Source organism: Barbus barbus, assembly GCF_936440315.1.
Source record: "Barbus barbus genome assembly, chromosome: 32".
NCBI lineage: Eukaryota > Metazoa > Chordata > Actinopteri > Cypriniformes > Cyprinidae > Barbus > Barbus barbus.
Genome location: NC_136760.1, coordinates 26460395 through 26487113, shown reverse-complemented (window position 1 = coordinate 26487113; position 26719 = coordinate 26460395). Strand labels below are relative to the sequence as shown.

General features: G+C 35.8%; 2 protein-coding genes across 3 annotated transcripts in view; one reads left to right on the top strand and one right to left on the bottom strand.

Annotated features, from left to right (window-relative positions):
• Nucleotides 1–26719, top strand: part of LOC306852401 (dedicator of cytokinesis protein 1-like) — a 231446-nt gene that overhangs the window by 99517 nt on the left and 105210 nt on the right. The window lies entirely within an intron of this gene.
• Nucleotides 1584–26707, bottom strand: insyn2a (inhibitory synaptic factor 2A; the record flags this gene model as incomplete). The annotated part of the gene is made up of 3 exons (XM_079389180.1): nucleotides 25488–26707; nucleotides 13801–13872; nucleotides 1584–1767 (listed from the first exon to the last, which is right to left on the bottom strand). The coding sequence occupies exons 1-3, from the start codon at nucleotides 26702–26704 to the stop codon at nucleotides 1584–1586; spliced, it is 1473 nt and encodes a 490-aa protein (XP_079245306.1). The 5' UTR covers nucleotides 26705–26707.

Here is a 26719-nt window from a genome sequence, read left to right as displayed (position 1 = left end):
TCCTGTCACAGAAAGGTGAACGTTCACTGTTGTTTCCATGACTATGCCTGTAGTTGTAATGGAGTGCAACAGTCGGGTTCCGGAAGTAAAAATGCAGTTCATTTTCTCCATAGGGAAATTGATTTTTAATAATAACTTATTAAAGACAGACCTACTGTGAGTGCCAAAGTGGTTAATCAATGATATATGCTTTTGTTGAAGCCTTCAGGTCACATTATTTCAACTAGTTTACTTTAAATAATCATGTTTAATTGTCGAATCCCTGGTGAAAAACTACATTACCCATGATGCTGTACAGAATATTCCACACATCAGACAGTCAGTGAGCAAATACAGTGAGCAAACGAGTGCTGAACTTAAAATATATTGTTTCTGTTTATTCAATCAACCTTAAATGGATAGTTTTATATTTCTCCGCCATTTTAAAATTTATTGTAATTTTCAGTGGTTCACAGGATTGTAGTCCCCCCCCCCCCCCCCCTCACTAGAGCTAAGTAGACAGACTTGTACCTTTTGTCTCGTTTTCAAATACTTGCTACAAATCAAAGGTTGTAATGTTGCGATTCACCTCGTAGCTGGTTTATGGCTTACAACACTTTGATTTTTTTTTTTTTTTTTTTTTTTATCTTATCCTTATGGGAAAAATGAATTAAACAAATACTTCCAGAACCAGCGCTGCTGAAATAGTGAGCGGGAATAACGCACTCTATAGAAATGAAATCATTTTAAATGAACAGAGTTGAAAATGCTTCTTATAATTTCAATAATCCAATAAGTGAGAGAAGTTTGTACATATATAGTGCATCTAGAAAATCTTTAAATGTGATTATTACGAATCTAGAAAAATAAGTCATACTTTTTTCCTTATTTTTTTCCTGGTAATAATAGTATATGAAAGTTTATATGAATTCACAGAGGCTTGTAAGATTATTTCCATATAAATCCCATGTAATGCGTTTGTTGTGACTTTGCAGTCTTGGGCTGTGAATAATGACATCCTCTGGTAAATTTTCCATTCTCGATATCCGGTAAGATCCGTGAAGTCCTCTGTGAGAAACATCATCCAGTGCATCTGAAGAGTTGTGCTTCTGTTTAGTGCTGTGATTTCCATGAGGAAGAGAAGACTGAAATGAAAAGCTTGTGTACTGTCCGTGTTTTAAATCCTTTAAATCCTGATTTCCCAAACCTTCAGCAGGATGACGACCAAAAAGAAAATAGGAATTGTAAAGCAAAATTAGTTTTTTGATCCAGTTTAAAATAATTTCACACTCTGCATGAGGGAAATAGTCTCATTATTCCATTTTTCCAGGAGAAAATTCCAAAATTCTGTTAAATACACATGTGTATATATATATATTTTTTTTTTAATTAATACTAGCTGCTGTATTTCCAAACCTAGTTCAGTACTCGCGTCCATAAAGTACCAAAAGGGCCAAAAAAACAAAAAAAACAATCTGATAGGATTTTCCTGAATCATTATAATCAAAAAACAAATCAAGTGAACAGATGCTCCTGTAGTGATGCTCTCTGTCGCTAAACTCCTGTACTGAAAATATGATGGTCAGTTGTGTGTAATCCTGCGGTCACAGAAACCAGAGTTTCCAGCGCGCGTGTTTCTTGGCCTCCGCTTTGGACTTGCGTTTGGGCGTGGAGCCGATGGTCTCCTGAGGATACGTCAGAGGGGGGAACGGGGACTCGTTCGCGGGACACAGTCTCTTCATCAGAGGCTGGAGCTTATCTTCCTGCAGTTTAAAGTCCAGCTCCACGCTGCAGCACAGAGACAAAACAAAAGCAGATTCAGTAATACTGTACATGCACACTACAGAGAGAGAGAGTCAGATGTGCTGAGCAACACAATACATGCTGTCAGTCTTGAGATCAACAGAAAAAAAGTAATAGTAAGTCCAAGTATTTTCACAGTTTGCAGCCCATTTCACTTTTGTATTATGATATTTCTGATTCAATCAGGATATTTAACGAGTTAAAATTGTGGTTTAGGATTTACTGGAATTGAGGCAAAACTGAATGCAAGTCTGCAAACAGTGTCTAAATAGATATTTGACTATTTAACTTTTTTCTTAATGAGATGCGCAGATGAACCCAACTCAGCAAAACACAACTCGACAAAGCGTTTTTATTTCAAATTAAATAAAACTCAAATTAACTCAATTAAATAAAACTTTTACAGAACAAGCCATAAGCCATATTAAATGTTTCTAACTTCTAGGCTTTGGGATTTACTTTGGTACAGCTCTTCTCAAACATTTTTCTTTATAATCTTCACATTTTATGGGTTGAAGGAAGGTAGTGGTGGCACAGTTTCCAGATGGTCTTAAACTGCTGTTTGACGTAAAGCAGTGAATTAAGATCTTCAGATGAGAAGCTTAATGAGCTGCGATGTATTTCACTACGCTTCTCTCTCCGTGTCCCTTTGGAGTGTAATTGATAGAGTGGATGTTGCTGGCTGAGTGTGTGTGTGTTCGGCCTCTGCGGGTGTTGCATTGTGAGATTTATTCCTCTGGAGCGTCTGCGTTTTATGTGCCGCAGATAATCCAGCGTCCTCCACACATCTGATTCCTGAGATCAGTCACATTACACTCCACGATTAGAGAGCAGAGATGGAGAGATGAGGGAGAGAGGGATTAGTTCACTCTTAACAGACTGAACAAACTTCTATCTCTTGAAGGAGAGTGAGTTTGTGTACTTACAGACCTGTACACTGGATTTGATCTGGTCTTTATATTTGTATTTATGAAATATGATTGAATAAGCCATTTTCAAAGGACTTGGAAAATAGTTGTCAACTAACATAAGTTTTCTAAAACTTGGCAAGTCTACTTGGATCTGATGGTTGATGTAAAGTTGAAATCTGTGATATGATGCAATTTAATTATAGCAGTTTTTATTTTAATTGTTTTACACAGTATTTACTTATTTTGCATGTGCATTATACATTATTGCTAGATTTTAGAACTTAACTGATTGAGTATGAAAAATATAAAATAAATGTTGAATAAATTAAATATATTTTTTATATTAATTTATTATTTTCTTTTTCAATGATGATTATGATTACGATTATTATTATTTATTTATTCATGCATGCATATAAATATACACTCATTCACAATTCACAATTTGGCATGACCGTCAATGCCGTATTGTTTGTATAAGAACTATATATAAACTACAATTTGTTTGTGTAAAAATTGTATAAATGGTTAATGTATGTTTTTCTTTTGCTAGACTAGCCAGTCTTCATGTGTGAACTATGGTTAATGGGTGATTTTCTTTGTATTTTATTTGTAGCTTAAGCTTTTTACATCATGAAGGCATTTTTTAAAGAAAGAAAGAAACAAACAAAAAACACAGTTGATATTCTTACATTTTCAGTTATCAATAGTTGCTTGTCTCGTCCTGAGAGTCAAAAGCCGTATGGTTCTGAGTGGTAATGAAATGAAAGACTCATTCCTCTCTTGCTGTCAGAGCTTTCAGATTAGCAGATAGAGAGAGAGAGAGAGAGACTACTCTCTACACCACAAACCCTGTTCAATATATCTCACGAATGTCGCATCCGTAGTGACGAGTTTATTTTGCAGACGCCACCCAGTGAGCTGCCATGCAACATGAGAAATGAAGTCTGTCTTTGAATTGCATTGCTTTCTTGTTGATTTCATGCACTATATTGTGCAAAACGTTTTTCAGAAACATGTCGAATTCAGATTATAAATGCACTGAACTGCATATTGTGAGCCAGGCTATATTTATACCTGTGTTGAACAGGCTCGAGAGTGGAAGGTTATGTAAGGTGTGCATGTTATTGAAGACTCAGCGCGTTTGTTCGTTGTGTGTCTGGCCTTTGCATTCAGCCACAGCGCAATGCAGCAATTAGCAAATTAATCACACATCACAACCTGGTAATTATGCCCTTATCAATATGACCATGTTCTCGCTACCGAGAGACACGTACAAATCACTCATTATCTCAATAAGTCTCAAGAAGCTCTTTGAACAAGCTGCTTTAAGTTTCTCTAAGAGCGACTCGTAATCTCTGATCATTTGGTGGTCGTTTATTGAGCTTTGTAATTTAATTTTGATGGGGAGATACTGTTTGTTGTGATAAAAAAAAAAAAAAAAAAATCATTCTATATATATATATATATATATATATATATATATATATATATATATATATATATATATATATATATATATATATATATATATATATATATATATATATATATATATATATATATATATATAATTTATTTATTTATTCAACATTTATTTTATATTTTTCATACTCAATCAGTTAAGTTCTAAAATCTAGCAATAATGCACATGCAAAATAAGTAAATACTGTGTAAAACATAAAATAAAAACTGCTATAATTAAATTGCATCATATCACAGATATCAACTTTACATCAACCATCAGATCCAAGTAGACTTGCCAAGTTTTTGAAAACTTATGTTAGTTGACAACTATTTTCCAAGTCCTTTGAAAATGGCTTATTCAATCATATTTCATAAATACAAACATAAAGACCAGATCAAATCCAGTGTACAGGTCTGTAAGTAGACAAACTCACTCTCCTTCAAGAGATGGAAGTTTGTTCAGCCTGTATGTGTGTGTGTGTGTGTATGTATATATATATATATATTGTGACGAGTCGGCTGCCTCCCCCCCTTTATCATCATCACCACCCCGTCCCTTATTCGCCGCCCTTCACCAGGCTCCCGACGGGAGTGGGTGTGTGAGAGAGGAGGGGCGCTGAACGGCCAGGGTTGGCGGCGTGTGATGAGGCGCACCTGATGGTAATAGAGCCTCATCACCGCCGCTGTTTAAACGCCGAGCGCGCCTCTCCTCGGGAGACCGGTCTCTTCCCCGTGCATGCACGCTGGCATGCCGGGCCGTTCTATCCCCCCGAAGCGCCGCGGGCAAAGGATGGGTGATGCCACTCAGAAGAAGCCGCCGACCCACGCGCCCCGGTCCCGAGAGGGGAGCTTGTGCGGCCACCAGACTCCGCCCCTTACCTGGACCCTTCCTTCCCGAACACTGCCCTCCTTCACAAGCCCATAGCACGACGAGGACACCAGATTCCCTGTTTTATTTTGGACACTTTTTTACCCCCTTTGGACACTTTATTTTGATTATTGTGTAATAAAAACCTCTCCGAGTCCTGACGCCACGCCCACTGTGTCTGTCGTTTGCTCCTCCCGCCACTATATATACGTATACATATACATATACATATATATATATATATATATATGCTAATAAATGAAAAAATATAAAAATTACTGTATGCAAATTGCTAATTATTTATTTTAGGTAACAGTTATAATAAATTCTTATATAATTTTTATAACTTTATATAAATTATTCTTATTTTATTTTCATAAATCAGCATGTCAACAATATATTATTTATAAAAATATAATTATTAAACAATTAAACAATGATATATTATGCAATAAAAATATAATTTAAATTTAATATATTTTTTCCCCGTATTAATCAGCTCAGCAAAAGCAGCACAATTTTGTTTCTAAGCCATATTTGCACATATCCTCACACTGATTCTCTGTGACTTATCCGTGTTTTTGTTTAGAACTGACACTCAGAATAATTTTGTGAAAAAGATCATTTCTAGATCTGAAAAATTAAACTCATTTTCGACTTCATAAATCTTCGTTTTTCCATTTAATGGGAGCAATAATTCTGTTGCCTGAATTGACATGCGGCTCTCTCTCTCCCGAGGCATGACATACATAAATTTATATATATAGAATGATTTTTTTTGTTGGTGGTTGAGGAGAGACCCCCACATGATGGAAAGCGCTTTGGGTGTACGGCAATACACAATAAATGCGCTATATAAATGCATCATTCATTCATTCATTCATGTCAATGCTCACAATTTCTAGCTTTCGAATCACAAATCAATGTTTAATATTTCTCTCTGGATCAATACGGTTCTCCACAATATAAACTAGAGCATCATTAGAGAGGAACGCGGTGAAGTGGCTGTCCAAAGAACGTCAATATTTCATTTGCATTAGCGAGCCGAGTGTCGCAAGCGCTGCGCGAGCCAAACGTGACGTGGTTCTCGACTGACAGGCCTAGATTTCTCTCTCTCTGGCGTTTGCGTGGTTTATTTCATTGATCGTTCACGTGTCTCCTGCTCTCCACCCACGACTATTGTCAAGCGCGAGAGTCCTGACGCTTTTCTGTTTCTGAGCTGCTAATTAGAAACTGAAAGCTGTTGATAAGGGCTGTATATCCCCGCTCATTGCATTGTGTGGCGTAGGCTTTCCTTCCCTTCATCCCTGAGGATGAGGAGTGGTTTGATCTGGCTCTGCTCCTCCTGTTTAAGCTCATTAACGTCAGAGGTCTTCTCATCCTGTTCTAATCTCGGCGTTTACACAGGAAACGCATCACTGTGGCGGTTAAATGTTCGCTGTGACCTGATGTTCGTCACATCAGAACAAATGTTTTGTGTTTGTGTGTGTGTGTGTGTTTGTGTGTGTGTGTCTGAGAGGTAATGAAATCAGAAAATACTGGAGCAGCACTCCACCCACATCTCCAGCTCATTGGTGTCAGTTTCCACAGAGTCTTGTCTGTTTTCATGCGGATCTCTGGATAATTTAAAAAGTCTCAGAAGTTTTTTTTTTTTCTTGACCCACTTTCTACTTTTTTGGTTGCTTAAAAACATCTAAAGATCTACAAGAACTGTAGCCTTGTTTAAATATCTTCCACTTATCAACACATTATGTACTGAGATTAAAAAGGATCCGTTTGAGTGCGTGAACCTTCCCACAATGCATCTGTTTCTTTCCTAACCATCAACTTTGTTTTTTCTTTGTTATGGCAATATATTAATATTTAGTGTTTTTTATATATATTTCAGGGATTTATAATTATTATTTTTTTTTTATATTTGTTCATTTATGTCATCCACAATTCTTCCTGGTGACTTGTTATGCGACTTATGTATGTTATATGAGCATTTTTAGACGTGTTAGTTGTTATTAAAGTTTAGTTGCAAAAGGTTCAAATGTCTGTTTCAAAGAATCAAAAGATACAACAATTAATTTGCTTCATTATAAAGTCTCTGATACAATTTATTTATGCATTTATTTGGTAAATATGGCTGCATATTGGTGCATGCATAAATGGATAAATATTGAGTTAATATTGAATATTTTGTATATCCAATGAATATGAATTTGAATATTTATATAATGTATTTAAATATTTTTTTGCTAAATTAAAATATTTTTACGAATTGTTTTTGTTTGTAAGTCATAATTTCTTTACAATCTTTATAATGCATTTTTCTTTTTTTAAGGTAAATATGGCTGCACATTGATGCATGCAAAATATTTATTGAAGTATTTACTGAAAAAAACTTCAAGTAATTATTATTTTTTTTGTTATGTTTACACATACAAACCTGGAATGTTTTTACAGTGACCGTATTTGGTGGCTTGAATTTATTTAGCATGCTAAAATGTTTTAGTAGTAGTTTAACCACCTGTCTCGTATTTTCTTTGACCACGAAAATAACTAAAAATACTCCATCAGTTTTGATCGTACAGATAAGAATAAGCAAAAACAAAAGCATTTAGCAAAAAAAATCTGTAAAAATGTTCCGTGTGTGTGTGTGTAAATATATATATATATATATATATATATATATATATATATATATATATATATATATATATATATATATATATATATATATATATATATATATATATATATATATATATATATATATATGGCTGCGTATTAGTGCATTCATGAATTAATTAAAAAAAATTTTTTAATGTGTATATATTTTTTTAAAATGTGTGTATATGATTTTTATATTTTTTGACTGATTTATTTTATTTAGATTTCCCAGCCTTGGTGCCTCTTGTGAATTTCAGTAGCTTTTATGCTTAGCTGTGAAAGTTTGTTAGTTTAATTAGTTGGCTGGTGTCTGCTGAGATTTGGAAGGATTTGTAAACGTGTTGTGTTTGTGTCAGCGAGCGACTCTGGCTTCGGAGAGGAAACGCGTCGGTGCCAGAGACAACAGACTGACAACCCAGTGAAAGTGAATGTGTGTCTCATTAGCAGCAGATGCCCTCTCATCACTCACACCAGCGTTTGATGCAGACTGCTGGGGGATTCGCTCGCTCCGATTCCAAACGCTTTCCGAGACTCTGTGCCGTCTGTCATGTTTGTCAGCGCTCGTCGGACCGGATCCTGCGGGCCGCCGTTGTGCGTCACTGACGCTCGTTAGAATGGAGAGGAACTCGTAAACACACGCAGAGATGAAGAGCGCAGGTCAGCGGCCGGATCGTATCTCAGCCTCATTAGCAGAGGGATGGAGTGAACCACTCGGAAGAGCTTTAATGAAACATTCATCATTCCTTCCTTCTCTTTCTCTCACACACCTAAACATGCTCCTTTCATTTGTTGTTGCCACAAAGCAAGACCTGAAAATGAAGACGCTCTCATTTCTTTTTATGCATCAGTTCTGTCACTTCGATCAGTGGTCGAGACCGGTCGTTTAGAGACACTCTCTCAGGAGATACTGATAGTCCAGCTGGTAATTAGTGTTTGACAAAGCAAATGTCACTATTCCTCACACTTACACCACAAACTTACTTTATGCAAGTATGCAAATATCTGACCAACACATTGGAAGTGGTTTCTTTCTTTACATTTCTTTATTTACTTGCGCAATATATATTATTTACTTATTTTACTTATTCATTTATTTATTTATATTTAAATAATATTTATTGTTATATATTTTTATTCATTTAGTAGTTTAATAATTATTTTATAATAATAATAATAATAATAGTTGAAATTATTTAATTAAACTTGCTTTATTTTTGTTTGTTTGTTAAATGTGTGTACATTTATTTACATTTATGTATTGTTTTACTGAATGCACATTATTTACTTTAATTTTTAAATAATTATATTTTATTATGTAAATATATTTAATTTTATTTATATATTTATTAATTTATGCATCTTTAAATTATTATTGTATATATTTTATTATTAATGTTAATTAATTATTATTATAGTTTTAAATATATTATTTTAGTATTTTAACATAGTTTTTAATTAATGAGAATAAAAGTAAATTTATTTAAAAAAAAAAGAAATTTAACTACTATTTTTCATCAGCCTGGCAACAGCCTAGAAACCACTTATTCCAGCATCATAGTGCTGTGTTTTGCACATTTACTACAACAAAGCCGTTTTAGATTTGAAAACCAACAACATAGCAGAAATGATTGTAAAGCTGTACTGTTTTTCATTATATGCATCATAGCGCCAGTGTCTAAGAAATAGTGTTTTGCACCCAGACGTAGAAAAGACTAAGATAAATATATTTGTCAGTTAAAAAAGAGGATCACAAAATACTGATATTGATGATAGTGATGTATTGTATGGATATATTTAGCATTTCTATTTAGTACTCCCTCTTCTCTCTTTCTCTCTCTCTGTTTGTAAGGTATTAATACAGCTGTCCATCATACTTTGCTTCACTCTATATACAGATTAAACCATATCTCTCGAAAGTGTACACACACACACACACACACACACAATACACTCTCAGTACCCTCCAGCTTCACTGTGGTATCACTGTAGTATCTATAGCAACCAGTGGCTCTGTATAAAGCCGGCATTTAAGCATTAGCATGGAGAACATCATTACTCCAGCAGAGAGAGAGAGATCTGCCGGTGTCTCTCCGCTGAGTGCTTAAACATCTCTGTAATGTCATCAGCTCCTCTCCTTTCAGCTCCGCTCCAATGGAATTACCATACCGCCACAGCCGCTGTTAACTTTAGTGATCGTAGCGCAAGACTGTGATTTTAGCACTGACTTCCAATGAAAAAGTCACAATATCAGTGTCAGGATGTTGTGAGTGGTTGCCAGGGTCTTCTTTGGATGTTGCGATGATATTCTTGGATAATTAAAAAAGTATTCATATCAAAAAAGTTCTTAAAGGGTTAGTTCACCAAAAAATGAAAATCGTCTTCTGAACTGCTGATTTGTTTTAAATTAGCTTTTATTTTTATATTTTCAGTTTTCATTTTAATAAGCAATATAATAAGTAATTTTTGGGAGGAAATAGAGACCGAGCCGTGTGTGTGTAATCGCGTCCTGTCAGATCAGGATTCGTATTTTGCAATCCCTTCAAGCGTTCACTATTAAGCAGTTATCTCTCACCAAATAGAGCCTCGGAGATCCGTTTTGCGTCTGGACAGACGGCCACATTAGGAAGCGCAGTCTAGTGTGATGAAACGTGATGACACGGTTACCGTGAGAACAAAGCGCAGAAGACCAATTCTAGCTCCAAGCAGCTTGACTTCAAGTAAATTGAATGCTGCTAAATCCGCTTTTATGGCTGCGCGATCTCTTCCCTCTCATGAGTTCAGTGATCACCCCAGGGAGGAATAAATGAAATTAATTGAAATTGTGTGCGTGTATTTATCATTTGAATAACATTTAAAAGAATGGTCAGAGTTTGATAGAAATAATTTGCACTCGTCCAAAAAATTGCAGGTACAGTAAGGCAATACGGAAATGATCTAAATAACTCAAATATTTTTTTCTTAGATTTTTATTTTTTTTTCTCCTGAAGATATAGTATTTATGGAAGCTTGAAGAAACTCTGACTTTTAGAAAACTTTTAGAAAAAATGTATTATGTCAAAAAATTACCTTTTGTTTCATGGTGGAAACTGGCTTCCATAATTTTTTTTTTTATTTTATTTGTTTTACAAATTTTTCTCCTTTAATTTTTATGTTGTTGAATATTTCTATTTAGCTTTATTATTATTATTTTCAGTTTTATATTTGTTATATTTATTACAAATTATATATTCATATTCATTATATAATCATATAATAATCATTTCAATTATATGATATAATTTCTGTAATTAAATTCTTATTAAACTGATTTAAGTTATTTGACAAAAATGTGAGCTTCTTTTCAGTCTTTCCGCTCTGGATGCTGGCAACATCCTAATGTACGTGTGATTTTTGCAGCCAGCGATGATAGAGTCGAAATGATTGTACGTGGAAATCAAGCTCTTTTTGCAAATGCTGTCGATTGAGCTTAACTCATATCGATAAGGGAACGTTCTTTAAGAATGTCAGCCATAGGAAGATCCTTCCGAGAGACTGAATGCGGAGTGATGGAGGGATAATGATGCAGGAGATGAGAGCTGGAGAGAAAGTGCAGAGGGATGCAGAAGGTTAAACTGAAGCCTGAAACACTGTGGCTCTCTTCCAAACCCTGTAAGCTGTGTGCTGTCTGTTGTATGGACAGGTAGGCCCCTGCTAAAGCGGCTTTGTGACTGAAATAGAGCCTCATGAGCAACCGCACACAAACTAAAACATTTGCAACAATTTAATCCATTCCAGAGAAATCTGCACAGAGATTGCAAGAAATCTCTGAAATCAGTGTTTTTGTTGATTTGGAGAAACTTGATTTTAAAGTTGATTAAAATGAAAATTACATCCAAAATTTTCTGAAAACAGTCGTTTCCATCAGAAATATAGTGATATAAAAACGCCCGCACCGGGTTTTGATTTTGAAACGTGCAGTGCTCAAACCAAGCGTTCTCCCCACCCACCAACCATTTGAATTTTCGTAGGCGGGATTTGTTTTTGTGATATCTCAAATAAATTATATAGAATATAATATATAAAAAATATAAATATATAAATAACAATTATCAAATTATAGAAAATATTTAAAATACATTAATATATATATATATATATATATGTATATATGTGTATGTGTATATATATATATATATATATATATGTGTATATATATGTATATGTATTTGTGTATATGTATATATTAACTAGTTATATTAAATGTATATGTGTGTGTGAGTTTGTGTATTTAATATAATTAAGTATATTAAATAAATATAAATATTTTAATAAAAAAAAAAAAAAAAAAAAAAAAAAAAAATATATATATATATATATATATATATATATATATATATATATATATATATATATATATATATATATATATATATAAATATAAATAATCTGAAATTCATTACTAAGTAATAAACGTGGCATGAACTACCAGAAACGTATCAGTTCACTGACATGAATGGGACTGATAGCTCATGTAAAGATCCGTCAGGCGTGTTTCTTCAGGATACTTGCTCTCTCCTGTCGAGTGTTTTCACCGGGCTGCGTGTAATTAGATCCTTCCCTTCGCTTCAAAGAGAGCTGCTAAATTTGATTGTGTGTCTGTTGCTTGTCTTCTGCAGGGAGTCTCATCTCGTCTCCTCACAGGAGCCCGTGTCACTTTGACGCTTTCTATCTACTGGACTGCTTAGCTGTCCTCTGAGACGCCCCTCAAGTTGATATTCTTGCGTTTGTGATGCATATTGGAATGAAAGCCCTCTTTTTTTGGCTTTGCATGCATGTTAAATGGCTAGTTCTTCAGAAAAAGCACAACAGGCATCATGGACGTCGTTCGTAGGACTCATGTGCTTTCAAGTCTTGTGAAACTGTGCAAAACACAATCTTGCTTTCCACTCAACAAGCTCTCATGACGATTCCTACGTGTCAATTACCCAGAATCCCTCATGCACGTACTTCAGCTATCATTGTGCTTTAATAGACAAAAACACTCTGTGAAAAGCTCTTAACAGCCTGACCTTCACACACTCAGACACACTTTTCTGCTGCGTTTGCTTCAGGAAAATGAGTGCATCTCTCTTAAGTTCACTCCAGTGCTTTGAAAAGATAAGAATGGTGCTCACTGATTATTGTTGTTTGAGTGAGTGTTGAAGCTCCCGTTTAAATATTAAATATTTAATTATATATTAAATGTTTAAATATTTTTTTCTGAATATTAAAAAATAAAGCAGAATAAATTTTCTTGAAAAAACAAAGCTAATATTATTTGAGATATTATTATTAGTATTATTAAGGTATATCTAAATACTATATTCACTTTTTTTAACATTTATTCCATATTTTATTTTATATACATATATTTAAAACTTTATACATAATACATGTAATAAATATTTAATTTGTTTTAAGAATTTTTAGACATTTTTAATGGGAAAATGGTTGGTTAAAATGCAGTGTTCAAGTCTTTCTAAAATCACTTTAAAAATGTTTTTATAATTGCTATTATTATTAATAATAATATTATTATTTCTCCAGATATATAAATTTACTCGAGGACCAAAACTTAATCATGATATTAAGGTCTGTTTTTATAAGATTTATCTTTGGTTTTCAAAGCAGATCTTTGCTTCATTCATTCATTCAAACCTCCTTGGAACAAGAACAAAAATATGAAATCTTGCAGTGCTGCTTCTCAAGTGTATTTATGTATGTATAAAGTTTAGTTTTCATAGCACAAATCAATGACTTTAATTTAACGCACTAGTGATATGGACTACATTTAGGATGCTTGAGGAACCTGGTTGGTTAAATACAAAAGAGCTGTATAAATTTGCCACATTTTATTATTTGAATGAACAACTCCTAGTCCACATCCAGATAGTGTCGTGCCAGGCTCTGTGGTGAGGGTGTCCCACTAAGGTCCTTTATCGGATAGCCTACACCTTCCTGACAGCGGGAGTATTTCCTGTCTTCATCTCGTTCATTACTCTCACAATCTGTGATCAGGCTGCAATTGATGTTTATTAGCGCAGCACGCTCATGTATCTCACTCGCTCGGGCTTTAAACAAAGTACAGCCACCAACCTGTAAATAATGCATGCGCTGTTCCGACACGTGTCGCAGTTGGCCGTGTCCTGTCCGGTCCGATAGGAGAGCCTGTGAGGAGAGAGAGAGAGAACGAGAGAGACGAGTCATTCCCCGTTCACCCTGTCCTTCCTCATTATCAGCTGTGTTAGCATTCCTCACACCGGCGTTCTGCAGAGGACACGCGGGACGCCGGCTCATAACACAACGGCCTTCAAATCACCGCCACGCTGCAGAAATGTCAAATGCAGCTGCTCTTATCTGTTTTTGTTTGCTAACAGGAGCTAAAATGTGCTGATGCTTGTGGCATATAGTTGTGTTTCTGTGTGGTTTGCTGTCTACATAGGCAGCTGTCTTTTAAGATAGCATCCTGGCTGAAATGAAACCGCACGAGACTGAATTTTACAGTCAATTACAATAATTCATGCTAGCTAATTATGTAATACCCTGCTGCTGGACTAATTGATTCAACTGTCTAAAAATTTGGTAATATTGTTAGTACTTAAGACAAGTCTTTCTATTGAGCTTTCTTTTAGTATATAATAACTTACCTGCTGTCAGCAATTTTGATTAATTTATTTATTGTGATTTACTTATGACTTTTTTTTTTTCCTACAGTTAATCCAAATGTACAAGTATTTTTAAGTACTCATTTTATTTTAGTTTTTTTCTGTTTTATTTTATTTAAAAAAAAAAAAAAAAAAAAAAAAAAAAAAAAACATTTACTGGTAATTTTCGGCCAGGACATTAATTAATTAATTTTACAGACGTCTCCGTTAACCCTAAAACACAATGCAGTGAATTTTTCAAAATACAAGTAAACACCAGTGAATAATCAATATGGAAAAATTCTTAATTTTTAAATGTTTTTGACAATTAATAAGCTATATTTATTGCAATTTTGATTTATTAATGTATTTATTTATTTATTATAATTTACGTTATTTTTTTCTACAGTTTAAATCTAATTATATTATTTTAAGTGCTTATTTTTCAGTCATTCATTCATTGTAATTTTCAGCCAGGACATTAATTAATTTGACAGACATTTCCATTAACCTAAAACTCATTGCAGAGAATGTTTAAAATAACAGGTATAACACCAGTAAAAAAAATCAATATGGTAAATTCTTTCATATGAATACAGTACATTGTGTCTTATTTTTACGGATTTTTTTAAGGTGTAGAAATTGGTCACCTTATTAATAGCTTTCATTTCAGGAAAGCACTTACAATGCTGTCACCTTCTGACCTTTAAACCTGTATAGAGTCCACAGCAGCATGATTTGACATTGCCCAACAGGAGAAGGATGCAGCTATGTCCACTGTATATGGAGTTTGTATGTTCATAAGAGCCTCTGGCCTGCAGTGAACATGAAATATGATCTGACAGGAGAATTCATGGGTGAGTTTAGACCAGTGGAGACTGATTCCTTCCCAAAATACCTTGTATTCGACCAGAGAGGTGTGAGATCATTTCTGCTGGAGATCATCCTCACCTAAAATAGACCGAGCTCAGGGGGAAACGGGAAGTTCATTAACTAAACCAGAGCTTGATTTCAAAGCTTCTTCGTTCGTCAGATCTTCACCTTTCACTTTTATCAAGAGTTTTTTTGTTTTTTCAGCTGTAGAACTTTGTATGTAATATGTATATAATGTAAAATATTTGATTCAAAGCAAATTATAATCAGGCCGGATGTGTGTGTAATGTTTGTTGAAGCACAGAGCTGTGTTCCTGAATTACTTCATTGCTGTTTTGTACATCAGCAATCAGCTTCACGTCGGTGCTCTTAACAGCGTGAAAAACAAAACTGTTATTCAAAGGCTGAATAAATTATACATAATACTAGAATGCATCTCATTATAGTCACTTAACTGTCACTCGCTGGAGGTTTGCACCGTTTCAAAGCTCATTGACCAGTGGTATTGTGCTGAATCTTCAGCATCATGGTAACATCATGTGTATTTAGCTCTAAGATGTGCATTTGAGTTTGCTGTGTAATTGAAAGTGACATCATGAAGTTATTGCCTGCAAAAACACACTTATGGCACCGATTTGAATGAATTTATTGCCTCCTTAAGATGAATTGTGTTGTATTTCTCATTTGGATAAAAGCATCTGCAAAATGAATGCAGGTTCTGGCTACCGTTCAAAAGTGTTTTAGGAAGAAGTGGCTTTTGAGCACCAAGGCTGCATTTGATCCAAAACAGTAAAATTATGAAATAATATTACAATTTAAAAGAACTATTTTCCATTTGAATATATTTTAAAATATGATTTATTGATGTGATTCAAAGCTGAATTTTCAGCATTATTTCTCCAGTTTTCAGTGTCGCATGAAATCATTCAAATATGCTAATTTGCTAACCTGAATTCAAGAATAAATTTCTTAAGACTGAGCATTTACTTGACATCTCATTCTTACTAAATTGCTAGTTCTCAATAATCTCATTGATTTCTGTCTCTGAAAGCAAGTTTTGCGTGTTGACTTAAATGTGAGTTCACACAGTATGCCTCTGCAGCAAGAGAATAAATCTTATTTACACCATATTTAATTGTAAACACGAAGCTCTATAATGTTTGCAGTTTTTGATGTATATTGGTGATCTTTTGCTCTGAAGTGAGTCTGTTTGCTTCGCTCTCAGTGAACAGTAGTCAGTGTTTACATCTGATTCCTAGTCTCTGGTATGTTTGTGTTTGCCTCCAGCAGGATTGTGCTATAGTCTCTGAGCTGAATATTTCTTACATTTATAAATGCTAAAGTAAATAGCATAAATCTCCTTTCGCCCAACAAGTTTTTCACTGCCGCTGGTGATGTGTGGAGACATGGCCTCCGAAAACTCAAGAAGCTTTACTTTCACTGTTGGCTGCCATTAGTAATTACCGCCTGTCGTCGAAACGATTGCTTTGCTGGCAGGAAGAAGGCGACTCGTTGACCCGTCCGACGGTCCCGTGATGGAGGGCCAATGTCAGACTGACGGCAACCCGACGGAGTGATCAATAGCTCTGATGAAGCGTGTTGTCATATCTGTCTGCCTCTCGTCCTGTCGATCCGTATCTCCAGCTCGACTCTGTCCATCTCTCATTGCTGGAATATTATGTGATGAATACAAGTTAAGCTGTATTGACAGCCTCTCTGGCATCCTGTCGATTAGCACAGAAAATAATTTCAATTCATAATGTCAATGTGTGTGTGTTTCTTTTGTAGTCGGTTGAAGTTATAGGTAAGTTTTGGTAGTTAAACCACTCTTTTGCTTATGGATGTTTAATCCAAAATATTCCTGTTTTTTTGTTGTTTTTTTAAACACTCGTTTAATTTGGTTTAACTTTTGTCCAATTTTTTTTTGCATTGAGTTTGAATGTGCATTATATAATTGAATATTCATTTATTATTATTAAAGTCAATAAACTGATATTTATTTAAAGACTAGAGATCGACCGATATATCGATTTACCGATATTTTTCCCGATATTTAAGCTTTTTTTCATAATCGAATATCGGTTTTGTAATATCGGATTCCCCGATAAACACCGCCATCTTGTGGACGTTTTCAGAATTGCGCGCAGGATCGCAATTGCAGCGCATCTGAGGGGAGACAAGACAGCAACGGCGTGCAGGTACTTGATTTGCTGTAGTTAGTATTTAATATTACAGGCATTAATGCACAAATTAGATGTATTACATAAATGCCTGATAGTAGTTTAAATGCAACTTGGCTCTAAGAAATATGATAAATAAGATACTCTGTCAAGCCCTGTCCCTATAAAGATAGGCTATAACTTTGCCTGAAATAACACAGCCATGAATTAGCACATGGTGGAAATAAAAGCGCTGAATTTAATTCTCTCTGTGGTCTATTAGTCTCGTGAAGTCGGAGTCACATAGATAATCCGTCAAGTCCTCTCCCAATAAAGACGTAACTTTGCATGAATTAAATAACGCAGCCATGAATGATTGCATGTTGGAAAGAAAAGCATTGAATGTAATTCTCTCTCTGTTGTCTATATGCTCATCATTAGTCTCGTGAAGCCGCTTTATTGCAGTTCACTCAGCGGGTTGATGCTCAAGAAATGCTCAGCTCGGACACCGCATGTAACTTTTAACAAGATTCACTTTTTTGAAGCACCCTAAATTGTATTAACACTTACTATATAACCATTATTTCGTTTATAAACATCTAAATTAATACAACTCTATGGAAATTAATTATTTATTATCTCCGCGATCGATCGCAGTTTGAGTAGCCTATAGTTCTGTGTAAAGGCATATAAACCGCGCTGTCAGCAGCATAATTTAGAGCATGCCAGTTGAGAAATGCAATAAAATACAATGCTTGTTATATTCCAATATTCCAGAGAATATTATTCCGTGAATTAACATTATCCAGTGAATTATTCTTCACTCTTTATCCTATTAAACAGCTTAAAAAACTGTTTTTAAAAATGAAGTTGATATGACTCCTTTCCTTTATTTTCTCCATTTGAAAACATTAGACTTTCTATGTTCATTTTGCTTACTGCTAATATTAGTGTTGCTGCTAAAGCTTTTTATTAATAAATTTTTTTTTATTGTTGTAATACGAAGATTACATTTAACTTGACAGGGCTCTAGACTGCGACCAAAATGGTAATTGTTTGCGAGTTAAAATTTGACGTGGTCGCATTTGTACGAGTGCCAGGTCTGCGCTACTCCAAAGCGTCTGCTTCATACAGCGCGCGCTGCCAGCCGCAGCACATTATAGCAGGAGTCAGATTTCACTGATCACGTGAAGAGAGGTGCTTTCAGCCGAGCGCTTAGTGGGTAGAGCCTGGTTCATACTCGCCGCGTCAGCACGAGCGTGAAGGTGCGCGTCGCGGATGGAGCGCAACGGATGGATTTGTTTTCAAACTAAAGTAAAAGACCGCTTCTTAAACCAGAGAAGGTGAACGTGGTGGTATTCTTGTAGAAAAAACATGCAAGTCCTGTCAGCTACAGCCAGTTTAGTTTTACTTTTCTTTTTGTTTTCGTTTTGAGAAGCTTGTTATCTTTGCTGTTTACCTCAGGTTATGCTGCTTTCCTTAATTAAAAAAAAAAAAAAAAAAATATATATATATATATATATATATATATATATATATATATATATATATATATATATATATATTAATATTTATTTGCTTCCTCAGAGTTTGCTAAACATTCTGTAATATACTAGGTATATAGTACAGCATGTGGTGTGTCCTATGCCATGCCTCGTCTTATTCGTTTTTGTTGATAAATGTTATGTAAGAGTTTGTCATTGTCAACGTACTGTTTTATTGTTGTTGCGCTTTTTAATTAAGAATAACAATGAATCCATCTTTTGTTTTAGTCTTAAAAAGTTAAAGGTGTATAGATATAAGCAAAACAGACAATGATCTTTTCTTGTAAAATGTGACACCAAGATCGCAGATTTGAAAGTAAAAAGCGCACGAAAAAAGGAATTCCTGTTCACAAAATTTAAATCACAAATAATACAGATGAAAAAGAACGAGTTGAATGTTGAAAACGTTCGTTACCATATAACTATAAACTATGATAAAAGTTCATCAGCATGCATTGATTAATCAAATGTTGTAGCAAAAACAAAAAACAAATTGTAACCAAATTATGTGCTCGTGCGCAAAAGTGAGATCAGTGGCAAGAATGAGTCTAGAGCCCTACATGAAAGACTGCTAATTCTCAAAACATTTTTTGTTAAGATGACTGAAAGGAGGTAAAACCAAAGTTAAGTATGGACTTACTTCACGCAGTCATTTATTTACTTTATAACAGTAAATAAATATCGGTTCTGCATATCGGTTATCGGGCACATAGACATGCAAATAATTGGTATCGGTTATAAAAAATCAATATCGGTCGATCACTATTAAAGACTTCTACTTATTTTATGCTTATTTTTTGATAATCCATGGAGTAATAATTTCAAAATTGAAGAATTTCAATTAATTCTTGAAATTGATAAATGTTTAAATGTGAATTAAATATATAAATTGGAAAATTGATTTTAAAATGAACTGTTTGTGAGATATACCTTGATTAAAGAATATAGAAAAAATGCATGAACAAAACATTTTCCCAGAGTTTTTCCTGCAACTATCAAGTCTTGAAAGTTTCTTTTTACAATTAGTTTGTCTCACCTTTTTACTTGTTGTTTTGTTATTTTAATGTGCTTGCAATAATAATTTGACTTTCATTATTATTTAGCACAATACTAGTCTAATCTAGCTGGTTGTTTACCTTAAGGTTAATGATGAAATCCAGAAATATTATTGTCAAAATGCAAAAATGGAACAAGAAAAAAAAATGGTTTTGCATTTTGCATAAAACTGTGTGGTGTTGTTTGAAAAGAAAGAAGGAAAAAACAAATAAAAGAGAATGTATTGAGTGATTTATATGTAGAAATGCAAAAATAGAATAAGCATAAAAATCTAGTTCTGCATATTTATTAGACAAAAAAAAATCAGTATTATGCCAGACTTATTTCATGTCAATTGTGATCCATAATGAAGTTTGCAATTCAATGCCGATCCCCTTTTTCCAGTCAGACTCTGTTGCGGTTGCTTGGTAGAAAATGCATTTTAACCTCAGCCGGACTGAACGGCGAACAGTTCAGTGTGAGACGCCCTGCTACTCTGTGACTCAGAAAGACTCTGAAACTACAGTCCAGAGCTGATTTTGGGAAGTCGCTGTCAGAGAGCAGCCCACTCGGCCGTTAACGGCGTCGCCACCCCTGAGCTCTGCACCGGCCTCCTTCATAGGTCAAACTGCAGGGCTCATTGTGTAAAAGAGCAGGACACCGACGGCCATTTTGGCTCTAATGAGAGCATGTGAAGTGCTGTTTGTTGATGCGTGGGGTTTATCTGAGGGTCGTTTCCATGCCTAATGGGGACAGTGATGTATAGCGCTGTTGCTGGGAGCCTGAGGTTGGACAGAAGGGCAGGAGGAAGGCAGAATAATGTTTGTCACAAGGCTCTGGCTGCCAGCGGTGATCAGGCCGAACCCTCCGGAGCAGCTGGCACAGCGCGGGAGGTAATGTGTTGGAATGTAAAAAGGAAGTCTATTATGTTGTATCCCGAGAGCGAGAAAGAGAAGACCTTTGGGACACGAGTTGAATTCTCCCACAAAGGGACCCTCTGTTATTGGTCTGTATATTATTTGTGCAGATTGCATCGATTATCATTTAAATGGATGCACAGAGAAAACAGATACTGTCAGAAGTAATTATTTTCAAAGCTTCGGGTGACAAATGTGTTATAGTGTCTAACTAATTTTCAGTATGGATGAGTTCTGGCCATTTTTTTTTTTTTTTTTTTTTTTGACTCAAAGCAATTATTTTTGCCTTACATTTTAGCAAGGGCTGTTTTATGAGGGAATGTCAAGCAGCTATTGAGATATTGCTGCAACACTGTAGATATTTTATATATTTTTGTAAGCCAGTTATGTGTGTGTGTGTGTGTGTATATATATATATGTATGTATGTATATACACACACACACACACACACACACACACACACACACACACACATATATATATATATATATATATATATATATATATATATATATATATATATATATATATATATATATATATATATATATATATATATATATATATATATATATATATATATATATATAATATACACATATACATATATACACACACACACATAACTACGTATATACACACTGCCCTCCAAAAGTTTGGACACACCCCTGGCAAAGTGTGGTTTTGGACCATATCAGCATAAATCCTTATTATTTTTTGGTGCAAATACATTAAAGTAACTTGACATTATCATTGAAGGCCAGCAATAAAACATAATAATGGCAATATATACATGTCAAAGTCAGACATGCCCCTTTGCCAGCTGTGATGCCTGGTTACTGGTTTAAACTTGGCCCAGGTTTTTAAAAGATTTGTGGGTCAGCACACCTTAATACTGTAGCTTCAACAATTGATTGCCAATTCAAAGTCAATGTTTGAATAAACTGACAGCGCGGACGCCCAGATTATGCAGAGCTGTAATAGCTGCTAATGGTGGATATTTTGATGAATCGGAAATTTTATTTTTTTCTGTATAAACTGTTAATGTAATACAGTATGTTTTTGTAGTTTGTGTTGTCCCTTATCAGTGCCAAATTATCACAAATTAAAAATGATTCATGCCAATATTGTCCAAAACCTCACTTTTCTAGGGCACTTTCAAACTTTTGGAGGGCAGTGTACATATATATATATATATATATATATATATATATATATATATATATATATATATATATATGAAAATTAAAAATAAGGAATAAAAATAAAATAAATTTATGGTAAATATTTAAATTAGCTCATTACAATAACAACATAAAAAATATATATATATTTTATACAAAATATTTTGTTGTTTTGTTTAGAAAGCATGGCCAAAACCTTGTCCAAGACCATGCCTGAAAGTACGTTTAAAGAAATTATTTGGTTGGAATGATTTTGTTTCCACAAATCACTCAATGTTTGTTTTTGATCATTAACTAATGCACACCAGTGATTCATAGTTTAGCTACACAACCGCGAGCATTCCCATTGATCCTGTAGTATGTTTTTAGTCATAAAACGCCTCTTTGCATACGTCTTCGTCTGCAGCACGCTTTTGATCACGCTGAAAAGTACTACATCACGCCTGCGGTAACGTAACAGATGTAATTATGAACACACTCACCTACGTCCTCCAGTCACACTGTCTTTTGTCACACGAATGACATTTCTGAGTGTGTGGAATGAGACTAATGTTGCGTATCCACACAAGCATTAACTGTTTCTGCATTGAATGCAGGAAAATGCTCAGACCTGAGCTGGGGAATTGAAAACTCGTTGCATTGCCTTGAATACATTAAAATATTACTTGAAGTGTAATATCTGGAAAAGCATTATCCATAAGAAACCTCTGAGGTGTTTGCTTGGGTAATGTTAGAGAATTCCCGCTCTGAAACTGAAGTTGAGTTTCATTTGTTTTTGTGTCAATGCATTTTTGTGTATAAAGCATGCTATTAGACTTTATATAAGTGCTAATACACTGGCTAAAATTAATAATGCACCGGATAATATGTTTATATTAAGCAAAATGTTGTTTTGATCAGTCAGCGGTCCATTGTACCATGATTCTCCGAGTTTGTGCTTGAGCAGATCTCCAATCATCCTCATGATGATGTTGTCTAGTCTCCTGATCATCCTCTGGATCAGTTATTTACGCAACCCTCTTGCTGTGACCTTAATTGTGCTTCAAGTATATAAAATAGACATGTAGTCTTGCAGGTAATTAATGCCGTTTTTAATCACTATCCTGACGGGGTTCTAGTGCTTGCATCCCAAAGCATCTTTAGGGAAATATGTGTGTGAATATGCAGGAAAATAAGTCCTGTTTCCTGTGCAAACTCCTAACCTAACCGATCTCAGACATTAGATTTAGTCCTGCTTCTCTCTAAATTGCATGCAAACTGATCTCATTGGGGCTTACTTAATGTTGTACAGTTTTGTGTGTAAATGCTGAACTAATCAGCATGTTATGCTTAGCTGGGTGGGATGAAGCGAAATGTGGCATTGGAATATTTTAAAGAGATAGTTTAGGCTGATTTGCATGATATCCTGCTGTGGGAATGAGCTGGTTTATCATTGATTGGCTCTGACTGTAAATATTCAGCTGTTATGCATGCAAATATCCTGCTTGTGTAACTTACTAGTTAGTGTCTATGATATTTCCCGTTTGGACTTGTTCATTTAATCTAAATATACTGCGTAATCTTTCTTCTTTGTGAGGTACATTTTATTGTGTCTTTCTACTCTCTTTAAATAAGGTTTGTCATTGCTTAATGCCTCTACCCCAATTTGGAGTGGATTCAATTGTTAGATTAAATAGGTGCTCTCGAAAGTAGAAGGCTTTTGGCATCGTTAAATAAGTAGTATTTAGAAGCCCTCTAGCAAATTTCCCAAGTTGAGTCCAAGGTGATAAAAGTCAATATGAAAAAGAGTGATGCCACGAAAGTCTTGCTAACCGACCAAAGATGCACTTATCCATCCTAATTAGACCTGCTATAGCAGTCAATTTGAGAACCAAACAATTCTTGGGGGTGATTTAATGTTTAGAAAACCATAGAGACAACCAAAGTAATCAATCTTTAGGTCAACTTTCCGAACAGTGTACATTGGTTCGTTGAAGCTTTCAACACGTTGTAGTTGGCATGAGTTGTAGATGTTTAGGGAAATGCAGTTCTGCTTAGTGCAGTTCTGTTGGCACAATTTTATTTTTATAAAAAAAGTGTTGCCTTAAAGTCACTTATCCATCCTAATTAGAACTGCTGTAGCTATAGAACCAAACAATGGCTCTAAAACTGATGTAATGTTTTTGGTGTGGGAGTAGTTTCTTTTATCTCATGTAATAAATGCATTGGAAACTACCAAAGAAATCCATCTTTGTCAACTTTCTGAACAGTGTGCATTGTGGATTTTCCAATTACTTTGTCATAGAATTTCATATTTTGAAAGAGTGCTACACTTAAAGTTACTAACCAACCAAAGCTATACTCATATATCCAAATTAGGCCTACCTGAATAATTTTTCTGTGTTGAAAACATCTCTTGTTTCCAATGCATAAACGCACAGATAAAACCAAAGCAATCCATCCTCAGGTCATCTTTTTGAAAAATGTGTATTGTGGTTCACTGGCACATTCAAAACATTGCAGTTGGCATGTGTTGTGAATGTTTGAAAAAACCTGTGTGGAAATGCAATTCTGTGCTGAAAAAGTGCTGCACATATAGTCTTGCTAACCAAACAAAGATGCACTCATCCATCTACATTTACATTTACATTTATTCATTTAGCTGACGCTTTTATCCAAAGCGACTTACAATTGCTATATATGTCAGAGGTCGCACGCCTCTGGAGCAACTAGGGGTTAAGTGTCTTGCTCAGGGACACATTGGTGTCTCACAGTGGATTCGAACCCGGGTCTCTCACACCAAAGGCATGTGTCTTGTCCACTGCGCCATCACCACCCCCCATCTAAATTGGACTTACACTGCGCCATCACCACCCCCCATCTAAATTGGACTTACTATAGCAGTTTGAGAACCAAGCAATACATGGGAATGAAGTAATATATTCTATGTTGGAATAGTTTATTCTATCCAATGCATAAACGCATTGAGTTATCCAAGGTAATCCTCCTTTGGGTCAGCTTTCTGAACAATATGTATTGTGGCTCGTTGTTGCTTTCAACACATTGGGGAAACCTGTGGAGAATTGCACTTCTGCTCGGTGTAGTTCTGTTGGCACATAATTTTACTTTTTTATGAAATAGAGTGCTTCCCTTAAAGTCTTGCTAACCAACCAAAGCTGTACTCATCCATCCTAGTTAGATCTACTATAGCAGTTTGAGAACCAAACAATACGTGGGACTGATGTAATGCTTTCTGTCTTGCATTAGTTTCTTGTATGCCATGCATAAATGCATAGAAACAACCAAAGTAATCCTTTGTGCGTCAACACATTGCATTTGGCCTGTTTTGGGAAACCTGTGGGAAATTGCAATTCTGCTTGATGCGGTTCTTTTGGCACAAGATCTAATTTTACTCTTTGCATGCTGGTTTAAAGTACATCGTCTTACCCTTCTCTATGAGCTTCTCCTTTTTCCAGCTCCTGAATGACACCCAGCAGCACCTTTATGGTTTCCTGGCTGGAGCTGATCATGTTTTCCATGGCCTGGAGCTGCGCTTTAACATCCCCATCCTGATTGACAGGCACTATCTGCTTGTACGCCTCATTATCCGTCTGTAGAGTTCCCGATCCTGTGCCGCCCCTGCATGGAGGCGCGGGCATGGGAACGGCTGTCAAGGAGACCGGAGTCACCGGCGCAGCCTCCTCCATGGCCCGCAGCGGTCGAGCAGACAGCGTGCCCACGTGGCACTGGACCTGCGTCGTGCAACTGGTCCGCGGCAGAGTCTGCGACTGCAGGCCATTGAGCTGCAGTGCCTTCTTGCGTTTGCTCCGCTCGGACGGACTCTCCAGGCACTCCACCTGCGTGAGGGAGTTCCACGCGATAGGTCCCATCACTTTGGAGGAGGAATCCTCGAGAATATTCCCACCGCTCTCCCCAGAGTTCAGCAACTGTAGCTTGCCTGAGCGATCAAGAGTTTCACAGTCTCTCTGGAAGCCCTTACTGTGTTTACTTCTGACGCTACAGATCTGATAGTCCGAGTTGTCCGTTCCCGTTGTGGACCCATCTGTTGGACAAGGAAGAACAAGAGCATCCGAACACGGTCTGTCTGTTCTCTCCAGACAGTCCCTGGCTTGTGGGTGTTGCTCTATAGTTGCGACGCACTTGCTGGTGTGCATTAATGCTCGTGTTTTTCTCACATTTTGAGAGGGTACGCACTCCCTACCCGCCTCGGTAGCTTTCGCCCTCTTTATGTCAATAACAAACCCATCGTCCTGATCCTTACAGCTCTCCACAACAGCGGCATGCTTGACCGTATGTCCTTTCTTCCGCTCAAATGGAAAAGTCTGGTAACGCTTCCTAAGGTCCGGTGATGTTTGCACTCCGGTGCTTTTGGTGACATTGGGGATTGATCTGCGAGCTGGGACGGTCATGTACTTCCGGTACGCCACCTTGTAGACTGGCTTTCCCCCTCGGGCCGCAGCAGCCTGTTCATTCTGTGCCTCGCAGATGTCCTTGAAGCGCACCTGAAGGGCTTTGTTGCGTTTGCGCACCTGCCGGCTTTCGTCCGACGATCCTTTGACCTCCAGGGCCATGGAGGCCGCCGTTGCCTCTGAGTCCGACTCAGAGTTAGTGAGCATGCATTTACCAGCGTCCTTGCTCACCATGGTTCCTGCAAACAC